This window comes from Hyla sarda, chromosome 9 (genome assembly GCF_029499605.1).
Source record: "Hyla sarda isolate aHylSar1 chromosome 9, aHylSar1.hap1, whole genome shotgun sequence".
Taxonomy (NCBI): domain Eukaryota; kingdom Metazoa; phylum Chordata; class Amphibia; order Anura; family Hylidae; genus Hyla; species Hyla sarda.
The window spans coordinates 41,089,550-41,112,827 of record NC_079197.1 but is presented as its reverse complement, the minus strand read 5'-3'; the positions used below and the strand labels follow the sequence as shown (position 1 = coordinate 41,112,827).

The 23,278-nt window shown below is 42.9% G+C and overlaps 1 protein-coding gene across 1 annotated transcript in view; it reads right to left on the bottom strand.

Moving 5' to 3' along the window:
• Positions 1–17,675: 17,675 nt before the first annotated feature.
• The window catches only part of AIFM1 (apoptosis inducing factor mitochondria associated 1), a 44,160-nt gene continuing 38,557 nt past the window's right edge, over positions 17,676–23,278 (bottom strand). The window contains exons 17-18 of the mRNA XM_056538439.1: positions 19,181–19,380; positions 17,676–18,061 (exon numbers count right to left, since the gene is read on the bottom strand). Of these exons, the coding sequence (XP_056394414.1) occupies positions 17,990–18,061; positions 19,181–19,380 (272 nt within the window). The 3' untranslated portion in view covers positions 17,676–17,989. The remainder of the gene's footprint in view (positions 18,062–19,180; positions 19,381–23,278) is intronic.

Genomic DNA, 23,278 nt, shown 5'->3' with positions numbered 1-23,278 from the left:
AGTGGGTTTTTATAATGAGGGCACAGGTGTGAGTACTGATTGGGCCAGGCGCCAATCAATGGCGCACTGGCGCTTTAAATCTCAGAGAGCCGGCCGCGCGCGGCGGGACTGAGCCGACGGCGGGGCCGCGCGCGCCGGGACTGAGCCGACGGAGGACGGGACAGGTGAGGGGATTGGGATGCGAGACGCGAGCGGGCGCGTCCCGCTACGCGGGTTGCATCCCCGCCGGTGAGACTAATGCAGCGCTCCCGGTCAGCGGGTCTGACCGGGGCGCTGCATGGAGGTGGATGCCGTGAGCGCTCCGGGGAGGAGCAGGGACCCGGAGCGCACGGCGTAACAGTAACTTACCTGTTTGGTCCTATAATTAGGCTGTTCACAGAATCCTATGAAAAACAGAACTCTCTGCATCTGGTGTCATTTCCCTGGCAGATTGCCAGCGATCCAAGTTTCCTGATAAATAACATTGATAAGAGAAGTGCCCGGAGCCGCTTGTCTCCCATATCCACTCTGGCCAGACTACAAGCTGTACAGCTTCTCTTCTCATGGCAGCGGACAGTTTACGCATGCTGGGGTTTTTTATCGATGCGGCAGTAAATTAGGGATGGGAAATCCCTCCTGCAGCACTGCTCTGAGTGATTTAACTATCATTACATTGTGAACAGTGATTCCATTTGTATTATGCGATACTGTCTGGATATATATCTCCTATTTTATGTTTGTTATAAATGACCCGGAAAAATTTTTGCATTTTTTTCTGTATAAATATGACACTCTGACCGCTGTACCAATCAAAGACCTGACGAAGAGGGGGTCCCACCCCTTAAAACCCGTGGTCCACAGCACTTTTATCAAATACTACTTTTATTTATTATTTCCATTGTTTGATTCGGTTTGTGACATATCCCCACAGGAAAGCGCCCAAAGGATCGTATTCTTCTCCTGCTTTTCCAGCTTCTCACAAGCTACTCTTGACCATCCAGAGGGATTCCATGGACGGGTTTGATCCAGGCAGCACCCCGGCTACTCACCCAGTGATTGGGCATTCAAGCTCCAAAAGGTGTTGTGCTCTTAGCATAACACCATCAAGTTAGCACAACTGTATTGTTGCTATTGGTACCTCCTTACATATCGGAGTAACAGCAAATAGATTGTGCTCTTGTCTGTTTTTTTGTTTTTTTTTCTCTTCATATATTAGAGTTCACAAACTCATGATATTCCCCCTCCACATAGATTTAGGCAGTTAGAAAAGGGTTTCCTCAGCCACACCACAACCTCTTATATTGTGACATGGGAACCAGGACACTGCAATATTGCTATATTCAGACAAAAAAACGTATGCACTTCCTCCTCTCTGTTCTTTAACAATCCTTCCCTTTTTCATCTCACAGTTCAGACACTTGACACTGACTTAAGTGTCTATGACCTTGACATAATCTTAAGAGGGAATGTGTCATCGAAAATGACCATTTGTTTTATGTCAAATGTATTTGAGAATTTTTTTTTTCCTTAGGTTTTTTATCTAAAAAATAATAATAACAATGGGCTCCAACACCAAAAAGTAAGTGTCATGGTATTATGGAGATCACAGGTCGATAGACTTAACCTCTTAAGGACGCAGCCCTTTTTCGCAATTCTGACCACCGTCACTTTATGCATAAATAACTCTAAAACGCTTTTACCGAATATTCTGATTCTGAGATAATTTTTTCAGGACATATTCTACTTTATTTTGGTGGTAAATTTTCGGTGTTACTTGCATCCTTTTTTGGTGAAAAATCCCAAAATTTCATGAAAATTTAGAAAATGTAGCATTTTTCTAACTTTGAAGCTCTCTACTTGTAAGGAAAATGGATATTCCAAATACATTTTGTTTTTCTTCACAAACACAATATGTCCACTTGATGTTGGCATCATAAAATGGACATATTTTTAGTTTTTGAAAAAATTAGAGGGCTTCAAATTAGATAAGCAATTTTCAAAAATGTCATGAAAATTGCAAAATCTGAAGGGACAGATGTTACAGAACTACAACTCCCAGCATGCCTGGGCAGTCTAGGCATGCTGAGAGTTGTAGTATGGCAACATCTGGAGGGCTACCGTTTGGGCACCACTGTAACAGTGGTCTCCAAACTGTGCCCCTCCAGATGTTGCAAAACTACAACTCCCAGCACGCTGGGAGTTGCAGTTCGGCCTTCCTAGTGGTTGCCACAGTAAAGATGGCTTTACTTTCACTTTCATTTCACACCCCCCCCCCTTCCCCCCAACGTCATTTTCCTACCTGAGCCAGGATCTCTGTTGTCTCCACGATGATCTTCGGTCCCCACGCCATCTTCAGGTAAGGTACTGGTCTCCATCTTCTCCCCCCCGTTCTGCCCGACATCCAGGGGTGGGCAGAACGGGATGTTTCCATGGCAACCCCCTGTCCTGCGCTGACATTGGTCAGAACTCAGTTCTGACTAATGGCAGGGGATAGGAGAAGATCGCATCACTGCGACCTCGCTCCTATCCTGCAGGATGATCGGGGGTGTCCCTATTTTCCGGGTGAACGGGTCAACAGAGACCCGATCAGCCCGGAATAGCAGAAAATCGCATGTCTGAATTGACATGCGATTTTCTGCGATCGCCGACGAGGGGGGGGTCTCAGGACCCCCCTCGGCAATGTGCCGGGATGCCTGCTGAATGATTCCAGCAGGCATCCCGGTCCGGTCCCCAACCGGCTAGCGGCGGGGACCGGCATTCCTACAGGCTTATGCATATGCCCTACGTCCTTAAGGACTTGGGATGCAGGGCGTATGCATACACCCCACGTCCTGAACAGGTTAATAATGATATGAAAATGATTTTAAAAAATGGAAACAAAATATCCAAAATTGTTCAGTACTAAGTATGAGCATCACATGCAGAAATACATGACCTTACAATCCATGAGGTTATTAATGGTTAGCTGAGGAAGGTTCTGCCACACTGAATGCACTTGGGCATGCCAATCAGTGACGTCCCAGACGTGCTCAAAGGGGAAACAAGTCCAGAGATGCTGTAGCCCATGGTGGCATGATTAGGCCATGCAGGCTGCTCACATTAGCACAAGCAACATGTGGCCTGGCATTACCATGTTTAAAAATAGCTCCTGGGACAGAAAAATGGCCGTACCACTGATTTCACAACAAAATGTAACACCGAGCTGTTAATGTACCTGGAATGAAACCTAGAGGGATCCAGCTACCATACATTATGCCACACCATCCTAGGAGTAGGTCCAGTGTAACATTCCTTCATGAAGGTCTCTTCACAGCCTTGCCCACACAGTCTCCAGACCAATCTCTAGCTGTCCCTGCATCCGAGACAAAAGCAGGACCTTGCTAAAGAGGATAGACATCCATTCCAGCTTCAATTGTTGTCTTGCTCTGGACCATGATAGCGATGGTCATACAAAGCCTAGAGGAAAATTGGTTAAAAAAAAAAAAACTTCTCCAGTTCTGGCACTCAACCAAGGTTTGAAATTTATTAGTAGGTCAATTAAATTACATGCAACATTCAACGCGTTTCAGACCCGTCCAGAGCCATTTTCAAGATGTGCATCTCTTGAAAAAGGGCTCTGTATGGGTCCAAAACGCGTTGAATGATGCATGTAATTTTATTGACCTGCTAATAAATTTCAAACCTTGGTTTAGTGCCAGAACTCCTCTAGGCTTTGTATGTGACCTCTAACTTTACTCACAATGCAGAATGCCATTCTTCTATTCTGTGAATTTGTAAATTACTTCTATTTAAAAAATCTTAGGCCTTCGACTTAACAGATGCTGTAATCTACAGAGGAAGTTGTGTAATTCTTTCCAGTCTGACCACAGTGCTCTCTGCTGCCACAAATTCTAAAAGTGCAATATATATCTATATATATATAGTAGATCATTTTTTTTTTAAATGCAATGGGTGCCCTTTAAAAATAAAAAAGAAGGCATGTTCATCTGTACTAATTTCCTAAAACTGCAGTTCTGACATATCACAGTTTCTGCTGCTCACCACCTCCTATATTGTGTAGTCTGTGCAGAAAACGACCACTTACTGGCTTACATGGAGCAAGACATGATGTCCCAGATGTGCTCAATCGGATTCATGTCTAGGGATCGGGCAGGCCAGTCCATAGCATCAATGCCTTCCTTTTGCAGGAACTGCTGACACACTCCAGCCACATGAGGTCTAGCATTGTCTTGCATTAGGAGGAACCCAGGACCAACCGCACCAGCATATGGTGTCACAAGGGGTCTGAGGTTCTCATCTCGGCTGCCTCTAGCAAGCACATGGAGGGCTGTGCAGAAAAGCACAGGGCGCCAGTGGTGAATTAGCCAATCTTGGTATTCTCTGGCAAATGCCAAACGTCCCGTATGGTGTTGGGCTGTAAGCACAACCCCCACCTGTGGATGTCGGGCCCTCATACCCAGGGCCGTTTGAAGGAATTTGGGGGCCCCAAGCAAAATAGACATGGAGGCCCCCCCTCCATCCCCTCCCCCACCTTACACGAGCAAAGCCTACAAAGCCTCTGAAATGCAAAACATACCATGCCCCTCATATATAGTAATAATGCCCCCACATATAATAATTATAACCCGTCCTGTTCCCCCCACATAATAATAATAATGCCCTCTGTCCTGTGCCCCTCGCATATAATGCTCCCTGTGCTGTGCCCCTCACATATAATGCCCCCGTCATGTTCCCCTCACATACAATGCCCCCTGTCCTGCCCCCTCTGGGGGCATTATATGTGAGGGGCACAGGACATGGGGCATTAAATGCGAGGGGCACAGGACAGGGGTTATTATAAGGCAGGGGCACATGTCAGGTGGGCATTATGTCAGGGGCACATAACAGGGGGGCATTATAAGTCAGGGGCACATGTCAGGGGGCATTATATGGGCACAAGATGGGGGGGGCCCTGTCATGTGCCCCCCTGTCCTGTGCTCCCCACATATAATGCCCCATGTACTGTGCCCCTCACATATAATGCCCCCCTGACATGTGACCCTGACTTAGAATTCCCCGGTTATGTGCCCCTCACTTATAATTTGCCCTTTTAATAAGTACCATAGCGCCCGAGCAGCTTTCTCCAGCTGTCACCTTTCTCACACGCTGCTCCGTTCTTGCAGTGTGAGCTGCGGGGATGTGATCTCCAGGCACCGTCGCGATAGTGTGACGTCACCTGCCGTGGATGGCATCCCTGCAGCTCACACTGCATGAACGGAGCAGCGAGTGAGAAAGGTGAGGGAATGGTGGAGCGGGACAGCTGACAGCTTCCGCTACACCATGCTATAGGAGAGGAGAGACAACAATCTCGGGGGGGCCAGAGGCCGAGCGGCTTTAGTCTCTGCCTCCCGTCCTGCGCCAGGCTTTCGCACTGCTGGCCCGGCCGGCCGACAGGGCGGACTGCTGAATCGGGATAGGGGCAGGAGGATGACAGAACAAGCACCGGCTCTGCTCGCGGCCCCAAGCAATTGCTTGGTTTGCCTGTCCTGTAGCAACGGGCCTGCGCATACCACCCTCATGGAGTCTGTTTCTGACCGTTTGAGTGGACACATTTGTGGCCTGCTGGAGGTCATTTGCACAAAAGCAGAGGTAGCTGTCCTGCTGCTGGGTTGTTGCCCTCCTACAACCTCCTCCACGCCTCCTGATGTACTGGCCTATCTCATGGTAGTGCCTCCATGCTCTGGACACTACGCTGACAGACACGGCAAACCTTCTTGCCACAGCTCGCATTGATGTGCCATCCTGGATGAGCTGCACTACCTGAGCCACTTGTGTGGGTTGTAGACTCCGTCTTATGCTACCACTAGAGTGAAAGCACCGCCAGCATTCAAGTGACCATAACATCAGCCAGGAATCATAGGAACTGAGAAGTGGTCTGTGGTCACCACCTGCAGAACCACTCCTTTATTGGAGGGGTCTTGCTAATTGCCTATAATTTCCACCTGTTGTCTGTTCCATTTGCACAACAGCATGTGAAATTGATTGGAATTGACTTATGCCTATCCCTATCTTATATGAAGGATAGCCTTTTGCTTATGCCATGCATGTCCTTCACTGTATTTGCAGCGACCACTTCTGCAGGAAGGCTATTCCATGCATCTACTACTCTCTCAGTAAAGTAATACTTCCTGATATTACTGTATAAACCTTTGCTCCTCTAATATAAAACTATGTCCTCTTGTTGTAGTTTTTCTTCTATTAAATATCTTCTCCTCCTTTACCATGTTGGTTCCCTTTATGTATTTAAAAGTCTCTATCATATCTCCTCTGTCTCTTCTTTCTTCCAAGCTATACATGTTAAGGTCCTTTAACCTTTCCTAGTAAGTAGTATCCTGCAAACCATGTACTAGTTTAGTATCTTCTCTGAAGTCTCTTCAAAGTATCCATATCCTTCTGGAGATACTGTGGGGGGGGGGATTCATGAAAAGGGGAGTAGGTGGACATCTTTTTACTCCATTCATTTATGTGGGGGGAACTGTGTACCTGCACCAAATATATTACATGGTGCTGATCACATTTCTTACTTCACTACTCTTTGTATTTTGCTTCATCTGCGACTTTTTAACCCGTGCGACAAATGTGTGACTTTTTAATAATGCTGTCCACAGTCAGTTTATAAGCCAAATCAGGGCTGGTGTAGATTGCACCTCAGTTAGCGCAGTTGCGCCAAACGGAAAAGTTGCACATCATAAATTCCTGACCCCTGCATGATATCAACTAAAATCACTCGGTATGTTGTTTTTAAAGCAAATGTCGCAATGAAAAGTTTCTAAACAGCATCTGAGACAAACTGTGAGACAAATTTACCCCACAAAACCAGGGTAAAACCAATGATAACTTCCCCCCGGTGTCTCCAGTACTGCACAAAGCCAATTACTCCATGAAACTAACTAAAAAAGTATAATGAGGGAGATTTACTAAGCGCAGTGTTTTAATACACAGGTCTTATGTAAAGCTCTGCCCATGTTCAGTGAGAGGATGCCGGATCTGAGATGTGCCAGGTGTAGAGATTTAAGTGGTATTATAAAGATTGCTATGGTGTACCAGAGGACATAATCTGTGCATACTCTTGTGTCATCAATAATGTTGTTTTCAAACAGAACCGCAGCGAAACGCAAGAAAACAGGTAAACATCATCATTACAAAATTCATATGTGAGAACTGTAAGCTTAAAAAGGGGAAGGAAGGTGATTTTGTCATTGTGTCCCACCTCGGCCACAAAAAATGACGTTATCTTTACATCTTGGCTATTTCTGGGGTAGTACAGTTTTTATGGGCCACAGAAAGTTGCGGTATTGTATTCAGAAAGTTCACTGTACGGCAAGGTTATTTTCAGAGGGCGCAGTGTGTGGTAGTATTATTTAAAGAAGGTACAGTGGGGAAGATTTATCAAAACCTGTCCAGAGGAAAAGTTACTCAGTTGCCCATAGCAACCAATCAGATCGCTTCTTTCATTTATGACAAGGCCTCTGCAAAATGAAAGAAGCGTTCTGATTGGTTGCTATGGGCAACTCAGCAACTTTTCCTTTGCACAGGTTTTGATAAATCTCCCCAAGTGTGTGGACATATTATATTCAAAGAGCGCAGTGTGTGGAAGTGTTTTATGCAGAGGGTGCAGTGTGTGGTAGTAGTATATTCAAGGGGTACAGTGTAAGGGAATATTTTCAGAGGGTACAGTGTGTGGTAGTACTGTATTCAGAGGGTACAGGGTGTGGTAGTATTATATTCAGAGAGTGCAGAGTGTGGAAGTATTATATGCAGAGGGTACAGTGTGTGGTAGTATTATATTCATAGGATACAGTGTGTGGTAGTATTATATTCAGAGGGTACAGTGTGGTAATATTTTCAGAGGGTACAGTGTGTGGAAGTATTCTATTCACAGAGCTCTGTGTGTGGTAGTATTATATTCATGGCTACAAGGTGTGGCAGTTTTATATTCAGAGGGTACAGTGTGTGGCAGTGTTATATTAATTATTGTTTTCATAAAGAGGATCAGAATCAACAAAGTTCTGTAGAGAGAAGAACCATGGCAATCGATCTGTCTGAGGCACTTAAAAACTCTTTATTGCGGCACAGACATCACCTGGAAGGAATGTAGATCGCGCTCCAACGAGTGCTGGTTTCATCATCGAGGTCTGATAGGAGGAGACACAGCTGTGTCTTTAGCCTGAATCGGGTCTTCTCTTGGAAATACTAACAACCGCTGCAGAAACAAAGATGTCCGAGGTGCAATCAACGCATGGGCAATAGGAATCAGCACCCGAAAGCGACGGACGACTGAATCTGGATCAGACTCCAGTAACCCCGAGGATTTTAAATGTAACTAGAGCTCCCCAAGTGAAGACGGGAGGTTCAGGTTCCTCTTTGTCATCTGCCCCTTTAGTCACAGGACCCAGCGAGGGGGGCACATAAAGAAATCAAGTACCTGTGGGGTCTGGAGGCAAGTAGAAACAAGTCTCTTGGAGATCGTAAGAGACACTGACATTCCCCAAGACTCCAGGACAGGTAATGCTGCTAATAATATTGTAAATTTATCTAGTATGAGCATTTCAAAGGATTGCATGTCACTGCTATCTAAAGGTTTGAACTATTATATTAATAACAAATTTGATGAGGTACGATTCCATATCGACCTGGCCAAATCTCTGCACAAGCTGAATGTACATAAGATTTGTAAGCATAAACCTACTCAGATTCCTATATCACCCTAACAGGGGAAACTTCAGTTGATATTGGCCCACTTGTTTTTTTATGTAACAGTCAATCTGTTGATTTGCTTAACGAAGGATGTGAACCTAATGAACAGGAGGGAGATACGTTTACTGGTAGTGTACAAACAAAGTTTTTTCCCCCTTTATCCACAGGATCCAGTTTGGACATTTTAATGAGGTTGTCTTGTCTGAAATTAAAAGCCTGGTCTATTTTGAGGCGCCAGACAACCTCACACATGCAGAGAAAGAAGCCCTTAGGCGGCTGAAATATAAAAACAGTCTTATTGTGAAGCCTGTGGATAAAGGGGGCAATATAGTTATTATGAATAAGAGTGACTATTTACAAGAGGCCCACCGTCAGTTGGGAGATACTGAAACATATGCAAAGCTTGACAGAGACCCCACTAATGCATACTTCACCAAATTACAGTCACTCTTGCGGAAGGGAGTAGAGAGAAATGTGATAACAAGAAAGATGGCAGAGAAATTATTCCTGGTACGACCCCAAAAATGATATTGATACCACTTACCTAAAATTCATAAGACCTGTGATAACTCCTCTGGGAGACCCATTGTGGCGGTCAGGGGCTCCTTAACAGATTGCTGAAGGTCGTTCTCTCCTATTTGGAGGATACTAAGTCACTTCTCCAGTTGATTGAAGGTCTTGAGTGGCATCAGGGATACAGTCTGGTGACTGTGAATGTCGTCAGTCTGTATACCCGGATTCGCCACCAAGATGGGGTCAATGCAGTATGATCTCTGTTGGGGAGGTCAGGGCAGGGGCAGGACTGCATAGATTTTATGTGACACCCTGTTCTTTGTCCTGAAACACAATGCCTTTCATTTTGGGGACACGTGGTATGCCCAATGGAAAGGCACGGCGATGGGCATGCCAGTGGCACCCACTCTCTCTATCCTCTTTCTGACAGTATGGGAAGAACAATATATTTACAATTCCAAAAATCCATTCCGTAAGCACCTAAAACATTGGTCCAGGTATTTGGATGACTGTTTGATAGTGTGGGGGGAATCCCAGTCACAGTTTGATGATTTTTGTAACTACATTAATAGTAATGTTAATATGCAGTTCACTTTTAAATGATGGAAAATCCGCTGTGGAATTTCTTGATGTTACAATCTTTGAAAGTATGGAGGGTCTAAAAGTTAAGGGCAATCGAAAACGGACTTCTACAAATTCTTTATTGCACTTTAACAGTTTCCACCCCAACCATGTCTGTAGATCCCTACCATATGGCCAAGTTTTTAGACTTCAGAGGAACAACTCGGATTAGGATTCTTTTTTAGAGCAGTCATATGAATTGATGGATCGACTGAGAAAGAGGGGGTATGTTGAACAGGTTATTTGTAATGGATTCCAGCAGGCTCTTGAACAAGATAGGAAGGAATTAATTTTTAGGAAATGCAGACATGCAGTAACCAAAGTACAAAATAAACATGGCATTTTTTTCGTTTGAACATAGTCCTATGTATGAAATAATAAAAAGTGTAATCAGAAAAAATTGGCATATCATTCAGGCTGATAAGGAACTGTCAGTAATAACTTCTGAACCTCCATTAATATTCTGCAGATCTAAAAATCTAAGGAACAAATTGGTGAAGGGTAACTTGGTGACACGGAAAGACAATTGGATTCAGAGAGGCTTACCAAAGGAAACCAAAGATGTAAACATTGGGGGAGATTTAGCAAAACCTGTCCAGAACAAAAGTTGCTGAGTTGCCCATAGCAACCAGATTGCTCCTTTTATTTTTTAAAAGTTAGTTAGTCTACAATTGAATTTACAAGCTACTACTGCCAGCACCCCACAGAGCACTGATTTCCTGCACAAACTGTAAGTTGTCTCCTCCTGCACTAATACACAGGTGGTGTTGACTCTTCCCTTTTCTTACATTTGTTTTTATTACATTTTCACAATTAGACTGAAAAAAAAAAAATGAAACATGGTAATCAAACATTATGAAGAAAACATATAACATGCTCTTCTATTACATCATAGAAGTGTGCATGTAAAATATATCAAGAAAAAACAAAATTTTACATAAAACAAAAACAAACAAGAATCAATGAGTATCAGGTATTTTCTATAATGATGACTCGATCTCCATATGATGCATTAAGACCTCAGAGAATTAGCGTATGGTAAAAACATATTAGTTGCAGGTATAATTTATGTGGATAATAATATAGATTATGAATCAAACATTCACAGGGAAGTAGTCTCTCCAGGTTTTCCACTCCTTCAGGCACTTGTCTCCTCTAAAGCAATTCCAAGCAATAATTTGTTCATAGATGCAAGTTGTGGAAACAAATTCAATAATTTCTGCAATGTTAGGAGTTGTTTTCGATTTCCATTGTCTTGTTAAGGACAGTTTATAGGCCGATATGATGTGACTAACCGGAGTTTTGGTCAATGAGTCAGAACTGTCTAGTCCTGTGTGTAAAAGCATTAGTTCTTCAGTGACATCTATACGAGAGTTTGGGATTAGTCATATTAGGGTAGTTACATCATCTTTCAGTTTAGCTAATAGGGGGCAGCCCCATAGTATGTGTTTGAGTGAGCCTTTGCCTCCACATGATCTCCGACAGAGATCTGAATGATCATCATACATTTTGCTGAGCCTTGATGGTGTGTAATACCACTGAGATGGGGTTTTAAACCGTTACATTGATTGTCAGAGATTTCCCCAGTTCTTGTTCCCATTTTTGGTCATATGGAAGTTTATTAGTGGTTATGTCTGAATTGAAAAAGTCATAGATATCACTTGTTTTAGGTAGCTTTCCCGAGATCTTAGTGTTTTCCAAAAATTTCCATAGGACCTGGGATTCATGTATTTTAGGATTTGGGTATTTGAGTAGATGTTTGCGAATGCATTTGTATTTAATTTTATCAGTAGGTGGTAGATTAAACTCCCTAGCTAGATCAAAGGACTGAATAGTATTATTGGATATGTATTTAATACCCTTTTGTGGCTACTCTTGCTGATATAGAGGAACAGGTGGAGGGATTAGATTGGAATATTAACCTCCATCAAATCAGACCCATCTGTTTTCAAATGTGATATAGAGCTCCAAATTTTTAGTACAGAGGAGATTATGGAGTTTGGTTAACGGAAAAAGGCTTTTATCTTATCTGAGTTTGCAATTATATACTGCCAGTCTTGGAGTTTATGCATACTGTGTTCTAGGAGTGTCCATGGCTTTTCAGAAGAGGAGTTCTGAAACCAATCAACTGTTTGAATAGTAAAGATTTTTGGTTAGCATCTAGATTAGAAAATCCTATTCCTCCATGACTGTATTGGGTTGACGCGGCTATTCTGTTTTTTTTTTTTTTAGAGTGCCAAATTAATTTTAGCATCTGTGAGTGGCGTTTGGACATATGTTTTTTCGGAAAAGAAATCAGGAGTGTTTTCATATAAAAGGTAATCTTCGGGAGGATGAACGTTTTATATAAAATTACATCTACCCAACCAAGTTCCATAGTATTTTTGAAAGGAGTCTACGATTAAGCACCTGACTGTATGAAATGCGTCAGACATTCCTGCTCTGTATTATGACTCCTTACCAAAGCAGAAATAAAGCAAAGACTTTTATGCATATCCAGTGCCAGACATTCTTCCTTTTGGAGTCGTATTGTGAAGCCGGGGCGGGACAGGTGGGTCCGGTAGCACAGGTGTGCAATAGCAGTCATCAGTGAGTGAGCGGTCAACACAGTTCTTTGTTCAATGCCTAGGAATGGTATAGAATCTGTCATCCAAGTATAGGGAAAGTCATTTAACTTTTGTTCTAAATTTTTTGTGATTCAAATGATGAGGATGTTAGACTTGGAGGGATTTATTTTATAATATAGGACAGCGTGCTGAAGAGGTGTAATTCATGGAGTGCAGAAAGAGTGGTTTTGCTTTGTTAGTATCATCATCATCATCATATCATCTGCGAACAAAGTTTATTTTGCGCCCCATTGTGTAATATTCCTGTAATAGAGGATTTATTTCGTATAGACTCTTCCCTTTTCTATTATCTGTAGAGAGAAGATTAAGCTAGAACATGTCCCGGCGGTATGTACAGAATTAGATAAGGAAAGACTATAGAGAAGACATCACCTGTAGTCACTGATATCATTCTGTATTCTCCTCACTACGTCCTATCAGAGCTGGAGTCACTTGTAAATTCTGCAGTAATGATGGGTAAAACAATAACTCCCAGCATCCCCTTACCACTGCTTAGGTCATAATGAGAGCTGTAGTTTTAAAAAGTAAAATTATCTTTAGCACTGACCCATTACGTGTCAATTGGTATTTTGATTTGATTATTATAATGCAAAGTTGGAAAGTTTCTGAAACACGTTACACCACTGATGTCAGTCACAACAGGCTCAAAAATTACTTTGGGTGGGGGGGGGTGAAAGAGTATGTGGTGACATCACTTTTTATCGTACAGAGTGACACCAACCCTAGCAACGCCACAGTACAGAGATTAAATTGCAGACAGGTGGACCCTGTTTATTAATTATGTGACTTAGAAATGCAATTTTTGTTAAGGGTTTCATAGTAAAGGGGTAAATACTTGTATACTCAACACTTTAGATTTTTATTTGCAAAATAAATTGCGAAATACATTTAATATTTCCCCCCAATGTCAACTGATTGACATTTCTTTAGATGGTGCAGACAAATTACAAAAATATATTGTGTAATGATTAAAAATACATTTACTATATTTAGTGATCATTTTAGCTGCTTCACTTCCTTTGAGTCATCATATAATACGTGAACAGCAGCTGAGATTAAAATGAAACGTCTGTCTATAGATGAAGTCAAGAGAACCCCAGCCACAAAGCAAAGGCATCGTCCTACCTAGAATGAAGCTGCAATAAGTTATTGTGCAACTGGCTATAAGCTAAAGAACACCGGTGAGTTCTTATTTAAAACTTCTGAAATTAAACTGTGCTCCAGAGTGAACATTAAAATATAAACACTGTGGGGGAGATTTATCAAAACCTGTGTAGAAGAGTGGTGCAGTTGCCCACAGGGACCAATCAGATTTCTTCTTTCATTTCTTTTAAAGTCTTCCGAAAAATTCAAGAAGTGATCTGACTGGTTGCAATGGACAACTGCACCACTCTTCCTCTACATCGGTTTCGATAAATCTCCCCCTGTATCACTAACAGAACGACAATGCTATACATATAAATATCACATAAAGGTTATGCTGCTGGTGTGATCCAGGGAACAAAATTAATTAAAAATAATAGGAATTGAAATCTACCAGTATGGAAAAGGACATAGCCATAGGCTTTGGAACTTCAAGGAAGACAGGAAGGCCTTAAGCACAAACAGAGAAAACTTGGAACAGAGATGAACCTGTCCAGTCTACCTAAATCTCAGCAAGAGCACATCCACAACGTATCCAGGCCACAAACAACCCAGATAAAAACAAGTAAAACACTGCAGGCCTCATGTTCTGTACCTTAAGATAAAGAAGTTATTGCATATTTTCAAAATTGATGACCTATGATCAGGAAAGGTCATCAATATTACATTGGCGACATTTTGCAGACAATTTCATGGGTGTGGCTTTGAACTTACTCCTGCAGGTAACTGGATCAGTGATGTCCTCAGCCAGGTGGGGGTTGAGCACTTCCAGGACAGGATAACTGCAGCTGCCACCTGCCAGAGAGCAATGCCCAGACTCCTGACTGCAGTTGTCCACCGGGGCTCTGCTACTGTGCCCACCATTCACTAGAAGGGGGGAGAGAGGCCGGGAGATGTGACAGTTATTGCACTGAAAGAAACAACGACCTGTAGCTAGGAGCCAGCACTTTCAGGCAGAACACAAGCGCATCAAGCAATGGAGCCGCTGGAAAGAACAAAGAGGAGGTGTGGACACAGCAGTCAGCCCTGAACATGCAGCATATACTCCCATCCTATACATACATATACAGCAACCCCCCTTTCTCCTATATTTTATAATATATATATATATATATATATATATATATATATATATATATATATATCTATCTATCTCCAATAAAAACAGCACCTCCAGGAATACGTAGAAGAAAAGAATTCGGGGTGCCCGCATATTCTGAACCTCTGTCCACTGGTTCCTCAATGTATAGAAAAATATAGAAGCAGCACACCACAGGTAGACTTCAAAGGAAAGGTGAATTTATTCCATAATGTGAGAGACTACGTTTCTCCAGCCTCACGCTGGCTTTCTCAAGCTTCCTCACTTGAGAAAGCCAGCGTGTGGCTGGAGAAACGTAGTCTCTCACATTATGGAATAAATTCACCTTTCCTTTGAAGTCTACCTGTGGTGTGCTGCATATATATATATATATACACACAAATACACACACACATCCATATACATACACACACACATTATATAGATACATATACACCCACACATACACAGTCACGGCCGTAAATGTTGGCACCCCTGAAATTTTTCAAGCAAATTAAGTATTTCTCACCGAAAAAGATTGCAGTAACATGTTTTGCTATTCACATGTTTATTCCCTTTGTGTCTTGGAACTAAACAAAAAAAGGGTGGAAAAAAGCAAATTGAACATTATGTCACATCAAACTCCAAAATTTTTTTTATATTTTGTTGCACACCCTTTGGAAAAAGTTACTGAAACCAGTCGCTTCCTATAACCATCAATAAGCTTCTTAAACCTCTCAGTCGGAATGTTGGACCACTCTTCCTTTGCAGACTGCTCCAGGTCTCTCTTATTGGAAGGCGCCTTTTCCCAACAGCAATTTTAAGATCTCTCCACAGTTGTTCAATGGGATTTAGATCTGGACTCATTGCTGGACACTTCAGAACTCTCCAGCGCTTTATTGCCATCCATTTCTGGGTTCTTTTTGACATATGTTTGGGGTCATTATCCTGCTGGAAGACCCAAGATCTCGGACGCAAACCCAGCTTTCTGACACTGGCTGTACAGGCTGTTGGTAATCCTCAGATTTCATGATGCCTTGCACACATTCAAGGCACCCAGTGCAAAACAACCCCAAAACATCACTGAACCGCCACCATATTTCACTGTAGGTACTGTGTTCTTTTCTTTGTAGGCCTCATTCTGTTTTCAGTAAACATTAGAATGATGTGCTTTACCAAAAAGCTCTATCTTGGTCTCATCTGTCCACAAGACGTTTTCCCAGATGGATTTTGGCAAAACGTAGTCTTGCTTTTTCATGTCTCTGTGTCTAGCAGTGGGGTCCTCCTAGGTCTCCTGCCATAGAGTTTCATTTCATTTAAATGTTGATGGATAGTTCGCACTGACACTGATGCTCCCTGAGCCTGCAGGACAGCTTGAATATTTTTGGAACAGCTTTGTTTGGGGCTGCTTATCCACCAGACTATCCTGCGTTGACACCTTTCATCAATTTTTCTCTTCCGTCCACGCCCAGGGAGATTAGCTACAGTGCCATGGGTTGCAAACCTCTTGATAATGTTGCACACTGTGGACAAAGGCAAATCTAAATCTCTGGAGATGGACTTGTAACCTTGAGATTGTTAATATTTTTCCACAATTTTGGTTCTTAAGTTCTCAGACAGTTCTCTTCTCTTTCTGTTGTCCATGCTTTGTGTGGCGCACACAGACACACAATGCAAAGACTAAGTGAACTTCTCTTCTTTATCTGCTTTCAGGTGTGATTTTTATATTGCCCACACCTGTTACTTGCCCCAGGTGAGTTTAAAGGACCATCACATGCTTGAAACAATCTTATTTATTCACAATTTTGAAAGGGTGCCAATAATTTTGTCCATCCCATCTTTGGAGTTTGGTGTGACATTATGTCCAATTAGCTTTTTTTCCTCCTTTTTTGGTTTAGTTCCAATAGACACAAAGGGGATAAACATGTGTATAGCAAAACATGTGTTACTACAATCCTTTTCTGTGAGAAATACTTCATTTTATAGACAAATTTTAGGGGTGCCAACATTTACGGCCACTAATATATATATATATATATATATATATATATATATATATATATATATATACACACACACACACATATACATATATATATATATATATATATATATATATATATATGTGTGTGAAAGGCATCGTGCTGGATGGGCGATGTGTGTCACCAAGGCTCCTGGCTTTGGTGAAGTAAGAGCCTGTATTTATTCAGTGTCAGTACGTCAGTACTGCAATGCAGACTGACACTATGGCCGTAGTATGGCTGGAAGGCCAATCCGGGATGGCTCTTACTGGGAATGATCAAGTGCAGGGTGGGGGTCATTCCCCACAATCCAGGGTGCCTTTTGTTGGCCTGTTTCACCAGCGGAGGGGAATTTGCTAATTGCAGCTCACACTGCCAGAGAGCTGAATGTGGAGTTCTTCCCTACGTTTGCTCCAAGTTTGGAAGCTGGTGAACAACCTGCCTGGAGAAGACTTGCTTGATGCTGCATGGCATGGACTCAGGTGTGAACAAACACCTAAGGAAATAACAGGTGAACTTTTGTTACATTTTCCTTTCTTCTGCATTTAAAGACTGTTTACTGTGTGCCAAGTGTGAATAAAACGCTGAACTTTGATTTGAAAAGTATTGTTTCCTTGCCTCTATACTGCAACCGCACCTATTTGCAAGAGCGATTCATCACAACACACAATAATATATTATATATATATATATATATATATATATATATATATATATATATATATATATATTACATATACACACATATAACCCTCCCAATATACTACAACCCAGCATGTTGCATTATATAGTATAAAAGTTATAGTGCAACATGCTGGGAGTTGTAGTCTTTGTCATGGTCAACTGCAGAGCCATAGGCTGTGTTGGGGCATGCTGGGAGTTGTACTGCAAATAAGTTATGCTTTAGGCTAACATTTCACTTTGAAAGTAAAAATTGTACACCACCTCATTGATATTTTCCAAAACATTTATTACAAATTATCCATATTTTATACAGTCCGTAACACGAACATTTCCAAATTTCTTTACTTCAGCCACAGAAAAAGTTGGACCTTACGTCAGAACATGTACACCTACAGCATGTGCCACCTTCTTTTTTTCATGTATTGCACAGAGCAGTTTTACTTCTCTGAACTTCACAAAGGCTTAACTTGATTTTTCTACAAAAATCACGACTGCTTCTGATGACGTGACCAGATTAGAATTTGAGTCCCAAGGGGCAATTATTTCTATCCTCAAGTGCTTCGTTTTTGTAACATTCATTAAGCTAGTTACTCCTCATGGATATTAAAAAGTTTGGCTACCTCGTTCAGGTCTGCATGTTGCTCACCATCCTTTATTATCTGTGGAGTAGGTCAGAAAGACAAGCAGTTAATGACATATGTTTGATCATCTAGCGGTCTATATGTACATTATTGCTCAGTTTATACTTTTTTTTAAAATTTTTTTTATTAAACAACAGTGGACCAAAAAGACAAAAACAAGGGTTAAAACACAAAACATGCAGGTATAAAGACTATTTGACGCTGTAGTGTAGTGGAAGGTTGTTAGACTTTTAGAGGTACAAAAATGTGCAATAAAACAGCAAATTTAAATAAAATCTCCAAACTGCACAGGTTTTGATAAATCTCCCACATTGTCCTGCTGGAAGACCCAAGATCTAGGACGCACACCCAGCTTTCTGACACTGGGCTGTACAGTGCGACCCAAAATCCGTTGGTAATCCTCAGATTTCATGATGCCTTGCACACATTCAAGGCACCCAGTTCCAGAGGCAGCGAAACAACCCCAAAACATCATTGAACCTCCACCATATTTCACTGTAGGTACTGGGTTCTTTTCTTTGTAGGCCTCATTCCGTTTTCGGTAAACAGTAGAATGATGTGCTTTACCAAAAATCTCTCTCTTTGTCTCATCTGTTCACAAGACATTTTCCCAGAAGGATTTTGGCTTACTCAAGTTAATTTTGGCAAAATGTAGTCTTCCTTTTTTATGTCTCTATGCCAGCAGTGGGGTCCTCCTGGGTCTCCTGCCATAGCGTTTCATTTAAATGTCGACAGTTTGCGTTGAAACTGATGCTCCCTGAGCCTGCAGGACAGCTTGAGTATCTTTGGAACTTGTTTGGGGCTGCTTATCCACCATCCAGACTATCCTGCGTTGAATGACACCTTTCATCAATCTTTCTTTACCGTCTATGCCCAGGGAGATTAGCTACAGTGCCATGTTGCAAACTTCTTGATAATGTTGTGCACTGTGGACAAAGGCAAATCTAGATCTCTGGAGATGGACTTGTAACCTTGAGATTGTTTATATTTGATACATTTTTTGTTGACCTTACAGCCAAGAGAATTTATTTTATGATACAGATTCAGATGTTACATTTACATTTTTCATCTACCTTACTGTCTATATTAATAAGCATCTGTATCAACCTTCTTTCCTAACTTGCTTTTAAGTCTTACCTTGCGTGCGATTGGCATGCGGTTAAAGATGTTCCACAGCACAATTCCTACCACCACATTATCTCGCAGGTAGAACACTACTCCCTTTCCATAGGCATCTCCCTGTTGTGCTGGAGCTGGGATTGACGGTGTAACTGCGGGGCTGTCATTCCCTGGTTGTATCACACCTTGATCATCACTCTCAGAGCGGATCCCTGTGCCTAGATTGTTTACAGAGCAAATGACATGATATAAACATATGATCATAGGTCTAAATACACATACACAAGATATATTTTCTAGATTTAGATGTTCGATCACTTATAAAGCACTTACCGTGCTTTATATTGCAGTTTATTAATAAGCAGCACCAGAAACTACAAGTTTTATAGATCATGTCTTGTTACTTAAACTCTGCATTAGAGCATTAAAAAAGGTTTCCACCCAAGTAAAGTCTACACCCCTGCGAAATGCTCTGCTTGGTCAGAAGGAGAACTGTGTGGCTGTTCGTTTACAGCTGTACACTGCTCTTATGAGTGAATAGAGGACACAGCAAGCTGAACTATTTGTGTTCAGCTTCCTGATACAGAAGGAAAAAAAAAAAGTGAAGATCACATGACTAACTACTGAAGGGTAGTGTGAAAGTGGGGGCATAGAGCGTAGTCAGTGTAAAATGAGGAGAAGTCTGTGCAAAAGGAACAGTGTGCCTGTGAGAGGGAGGGAAGGAGATCGGTTTGTGTAACAAAATGAGCAATGAAGTGCAGTCTCCGTAACTAAGGAAGGAGGCATGGGGAGCAGTCTGAGTGGCACGGGCATCAATCTGTGTAAGAGTGGGGGGTATAGAGATCAGGCTGTATAAGAGGAGGGAGCAAGGGGATCAGTCTAAGATGGCGGCTGTCTGTGAAAGCAACAGGGCCATTACAGCAGTCTAAGTAACTGGAGTGTAAGGACCATTGGAGGCAATATGTGCCATTCATCCTCCTACAGGAGACAGGAATAGGCAAGGTGTAACCAAAGTGTTAAACCCGAGAAACTCATGGCGAATTAAAAAAGTGTCTGCTGTTGAGAGATATCCCCAATTGGGAAAAAAGACTCAATCTTTCTAAAAAGACTGAATACTGTCCTGTAGTCACTCCAGAGTGCAATTACCTATAAAGCATGATAATAAGCAACATTACAGTAGAATCTCCTAGTGCAGTTTAATCACCTCTTATCAACCAGGGGTGTGGAAATTAAAAAAAAAAAAAATACTTGTGCACGGGACTAAAGCGGAACACAATCTACTTGTCCCTCAAGAAAATCCACTTGTCCTGGTAGATAAAATAATTTCAACCAAAATAGTACGATAGTCTGGACATTTCCACATGCAGAGATTCCACATGTTTATTTTTGTACATTATTTTATTTAATATTTTATATATTTATTTTAGTTACAAGATAACTACAACACCCAGCATGCCCTGATACAGCCTATGGTGGTGTGGGTGTTGCAACATGTTGCACTGTATAGTAGTACAGTTAAGGTTAGTGTGTAAAATGCTGGGAGTTATAGTTTTGGTTCGTGTCAGCTGCAGAGCCATAGTCTGTGTCAAGGAATACTGGGAATTGCAGTTAGTAACTACAACACCCAGCATGCCCTGATACAGCCTATGTCTCTGCAGCTGACCCGAAGCAAGGTTACAACTCCCAGCATGTTACACTTTATAGTTCTACAGTTTAGGTTATGGTGCAATATGCTGGAAGTTGTAGTTTTGGTTCAGGTCAGCTGCAGAGCCATAGGCTGCATTAGGGCATGCTGGGTGTTGTAGTTACTAACTGCAATTCCCAGTATTCCTTGACACAGCCTATGGCTCTGCAGCTGACACAAACCAAAACTACAACTCCCAGCATGTTACACTTTATAGTTCTACAGTTTAGGTTACGGTGGAACATGCTGGAAGTTGTAGTTTTGGTTCGGGCGTGTTTGCGTGCATCCGTGGGGCTCTTGGTCGGCGGGCGAGTATGAAGGGTGGGATTCTTGGGGTACAATTTAGTGCGGGTGGCCAGAAGCCACTAAAAATAAATAAAATTAGATGGCACAACTGGCGGCGGCGGCGACAGTGACCCCCCCCACCCCCCGTCCTAATGCCCGACGTGACAGTCCACCCCTATACAAAACATTCATGCATACACATCATACATACACTGGCCACTGGCCCCATATCATATATACACACACCCCCGCCACTGCCCCCCCACATCATACATTACATACACACATCACAGATTAGAGATGAGCGAACTAACAGTAAATTCGATTCGGCACGAACTTCTCGGCTCGGCAGTTGATGACTTATCCTGCGTAAATTTGTTCAGCCTTCAGGTGCTCCGGTGGGCTGGAAAAGGTGGATACATTCCTAGGAAAGAGTCTCCTAGGACTGTATCCACCTTTTCCAGCCCACGGGAGCACCTGAAGGCTGAACTCATTTATGCAGGAAAAGCCATCAACTGCCGAGCCGAGAAGTTTGTGACGAATCGAATTTACTGTAAGTTCACTCATCTCTATCACAGATACATCATACACATATACACTCACACCATACATACACACCATACATATGCACACATCATACATACACCCACCGCTGCCCCCCCACATCATACATTATATACACAGACATCACACAGACAGACATCATACACACATTATACATTACATACACATCACACATAGACAGACATCATACACACATCATACATTACATACACACATCACAGACAGACATCATACACACATCACACATCCACTCACACCATACATATACAACCACTCTTCCTGCCGCCGCCGCCGCCTGCATTCTCGGTGTCCTCACCTGAGCTGGCCGTGAGTGGACATCAGAGCTCTAGTCACACCGCCGTGTGAGGTAACATGGCTTTGAAAATCTCACCTCACACCGGACGTCCTCTCTCCCCTCCCCCCTGCTCTGTGTTTTCCCCGTGCAAACTTGCAGCCTCCCCGTGGTGGATTAGGTCCTGTGGAGATAGAGCAGGGGGAGGGATAGAGCTGTGTGTGGGGGGAGCTGTGTATCGAGCTGTATAAGTCCTTTCTCTCACCCTGCTGTGTCTTCTTGTGTAATGTTCAGCTGCGTCCTCCATCCTCCGGGAGGGGAGATAAGGGGGCGTGGCTTAATTATGTAATGCAAACGTGCGACCTCGGGCTCTGCGGTCAGATGGGGTCCGCCGCCCCCTCCAAACACGCTGAGCGCCGGTGTGAGGTGCAGACTACATCCGCTCCTGCACCTCACACCGGCATTAAAGAAAATAAGGGGGAAGACGGTCTGTCCCTGCTAGCCCGATACAGGGCTAAATCTATAAACAATTCACCTGCCCAGCGTCCAAAACTACTTGTCCCGGGCATCAGGCGATAGGATTTCCACATCCCTGTCAACCCCCCTGTACCATTTCATCCCCCCTTTATACCCTGTGCCAAATCATCTCCACTTACCCCCTGTGCCACATAATTTCCCCTTGATCCCCCTGTGCCATTTCATGCCCCCTTTATTACCCTCTGTGCAAATTCATCACCTCCTGTGCCATTTCATTCCCCCTTTATGCCCCTGTGCCACTTTACTCCACCTGTGTCAAATCATCCCCCCCCCACCCCTGTTGCCACATCACTTTACGCCTTCTCTCCTCCCCCAGTTCTTTTTATCGGGCAGCAGACTCAGGTACAGGGTCTCTTAGCGACTTTGACGTTCTCTTGACATCATTTGCGCTGCACTTACTGAGAGCAGCAGCGAGCACTGACGTCAGGACCACTACTCATCAGTGCTTGCAGCCGCCGCTGCTGCTCACAGCCTCTCAGTGAGTGCAGCGCAGAGGATGTCAGGTCAAACCCGCTAAAAGCCCCTGCACCCGAGTCTGCTGGCCAGGCAAGGAGAACAGGGGAAGGAGGGAAGGGGAAAAGCAATGTAGCATGGGGGGATGATTTGGTACAGGGGGAGAAAGGGGGATTAAATGGCACCGGTGGGATAAAGGGGGAAAGAATGGCACAGGGGGATCAAAATGACACAGGCTTGGTAAAGAGGAAGATGCATCTGCACAAAGGGTAAATAAAAGGGTAAATTAAATAGAACAGGG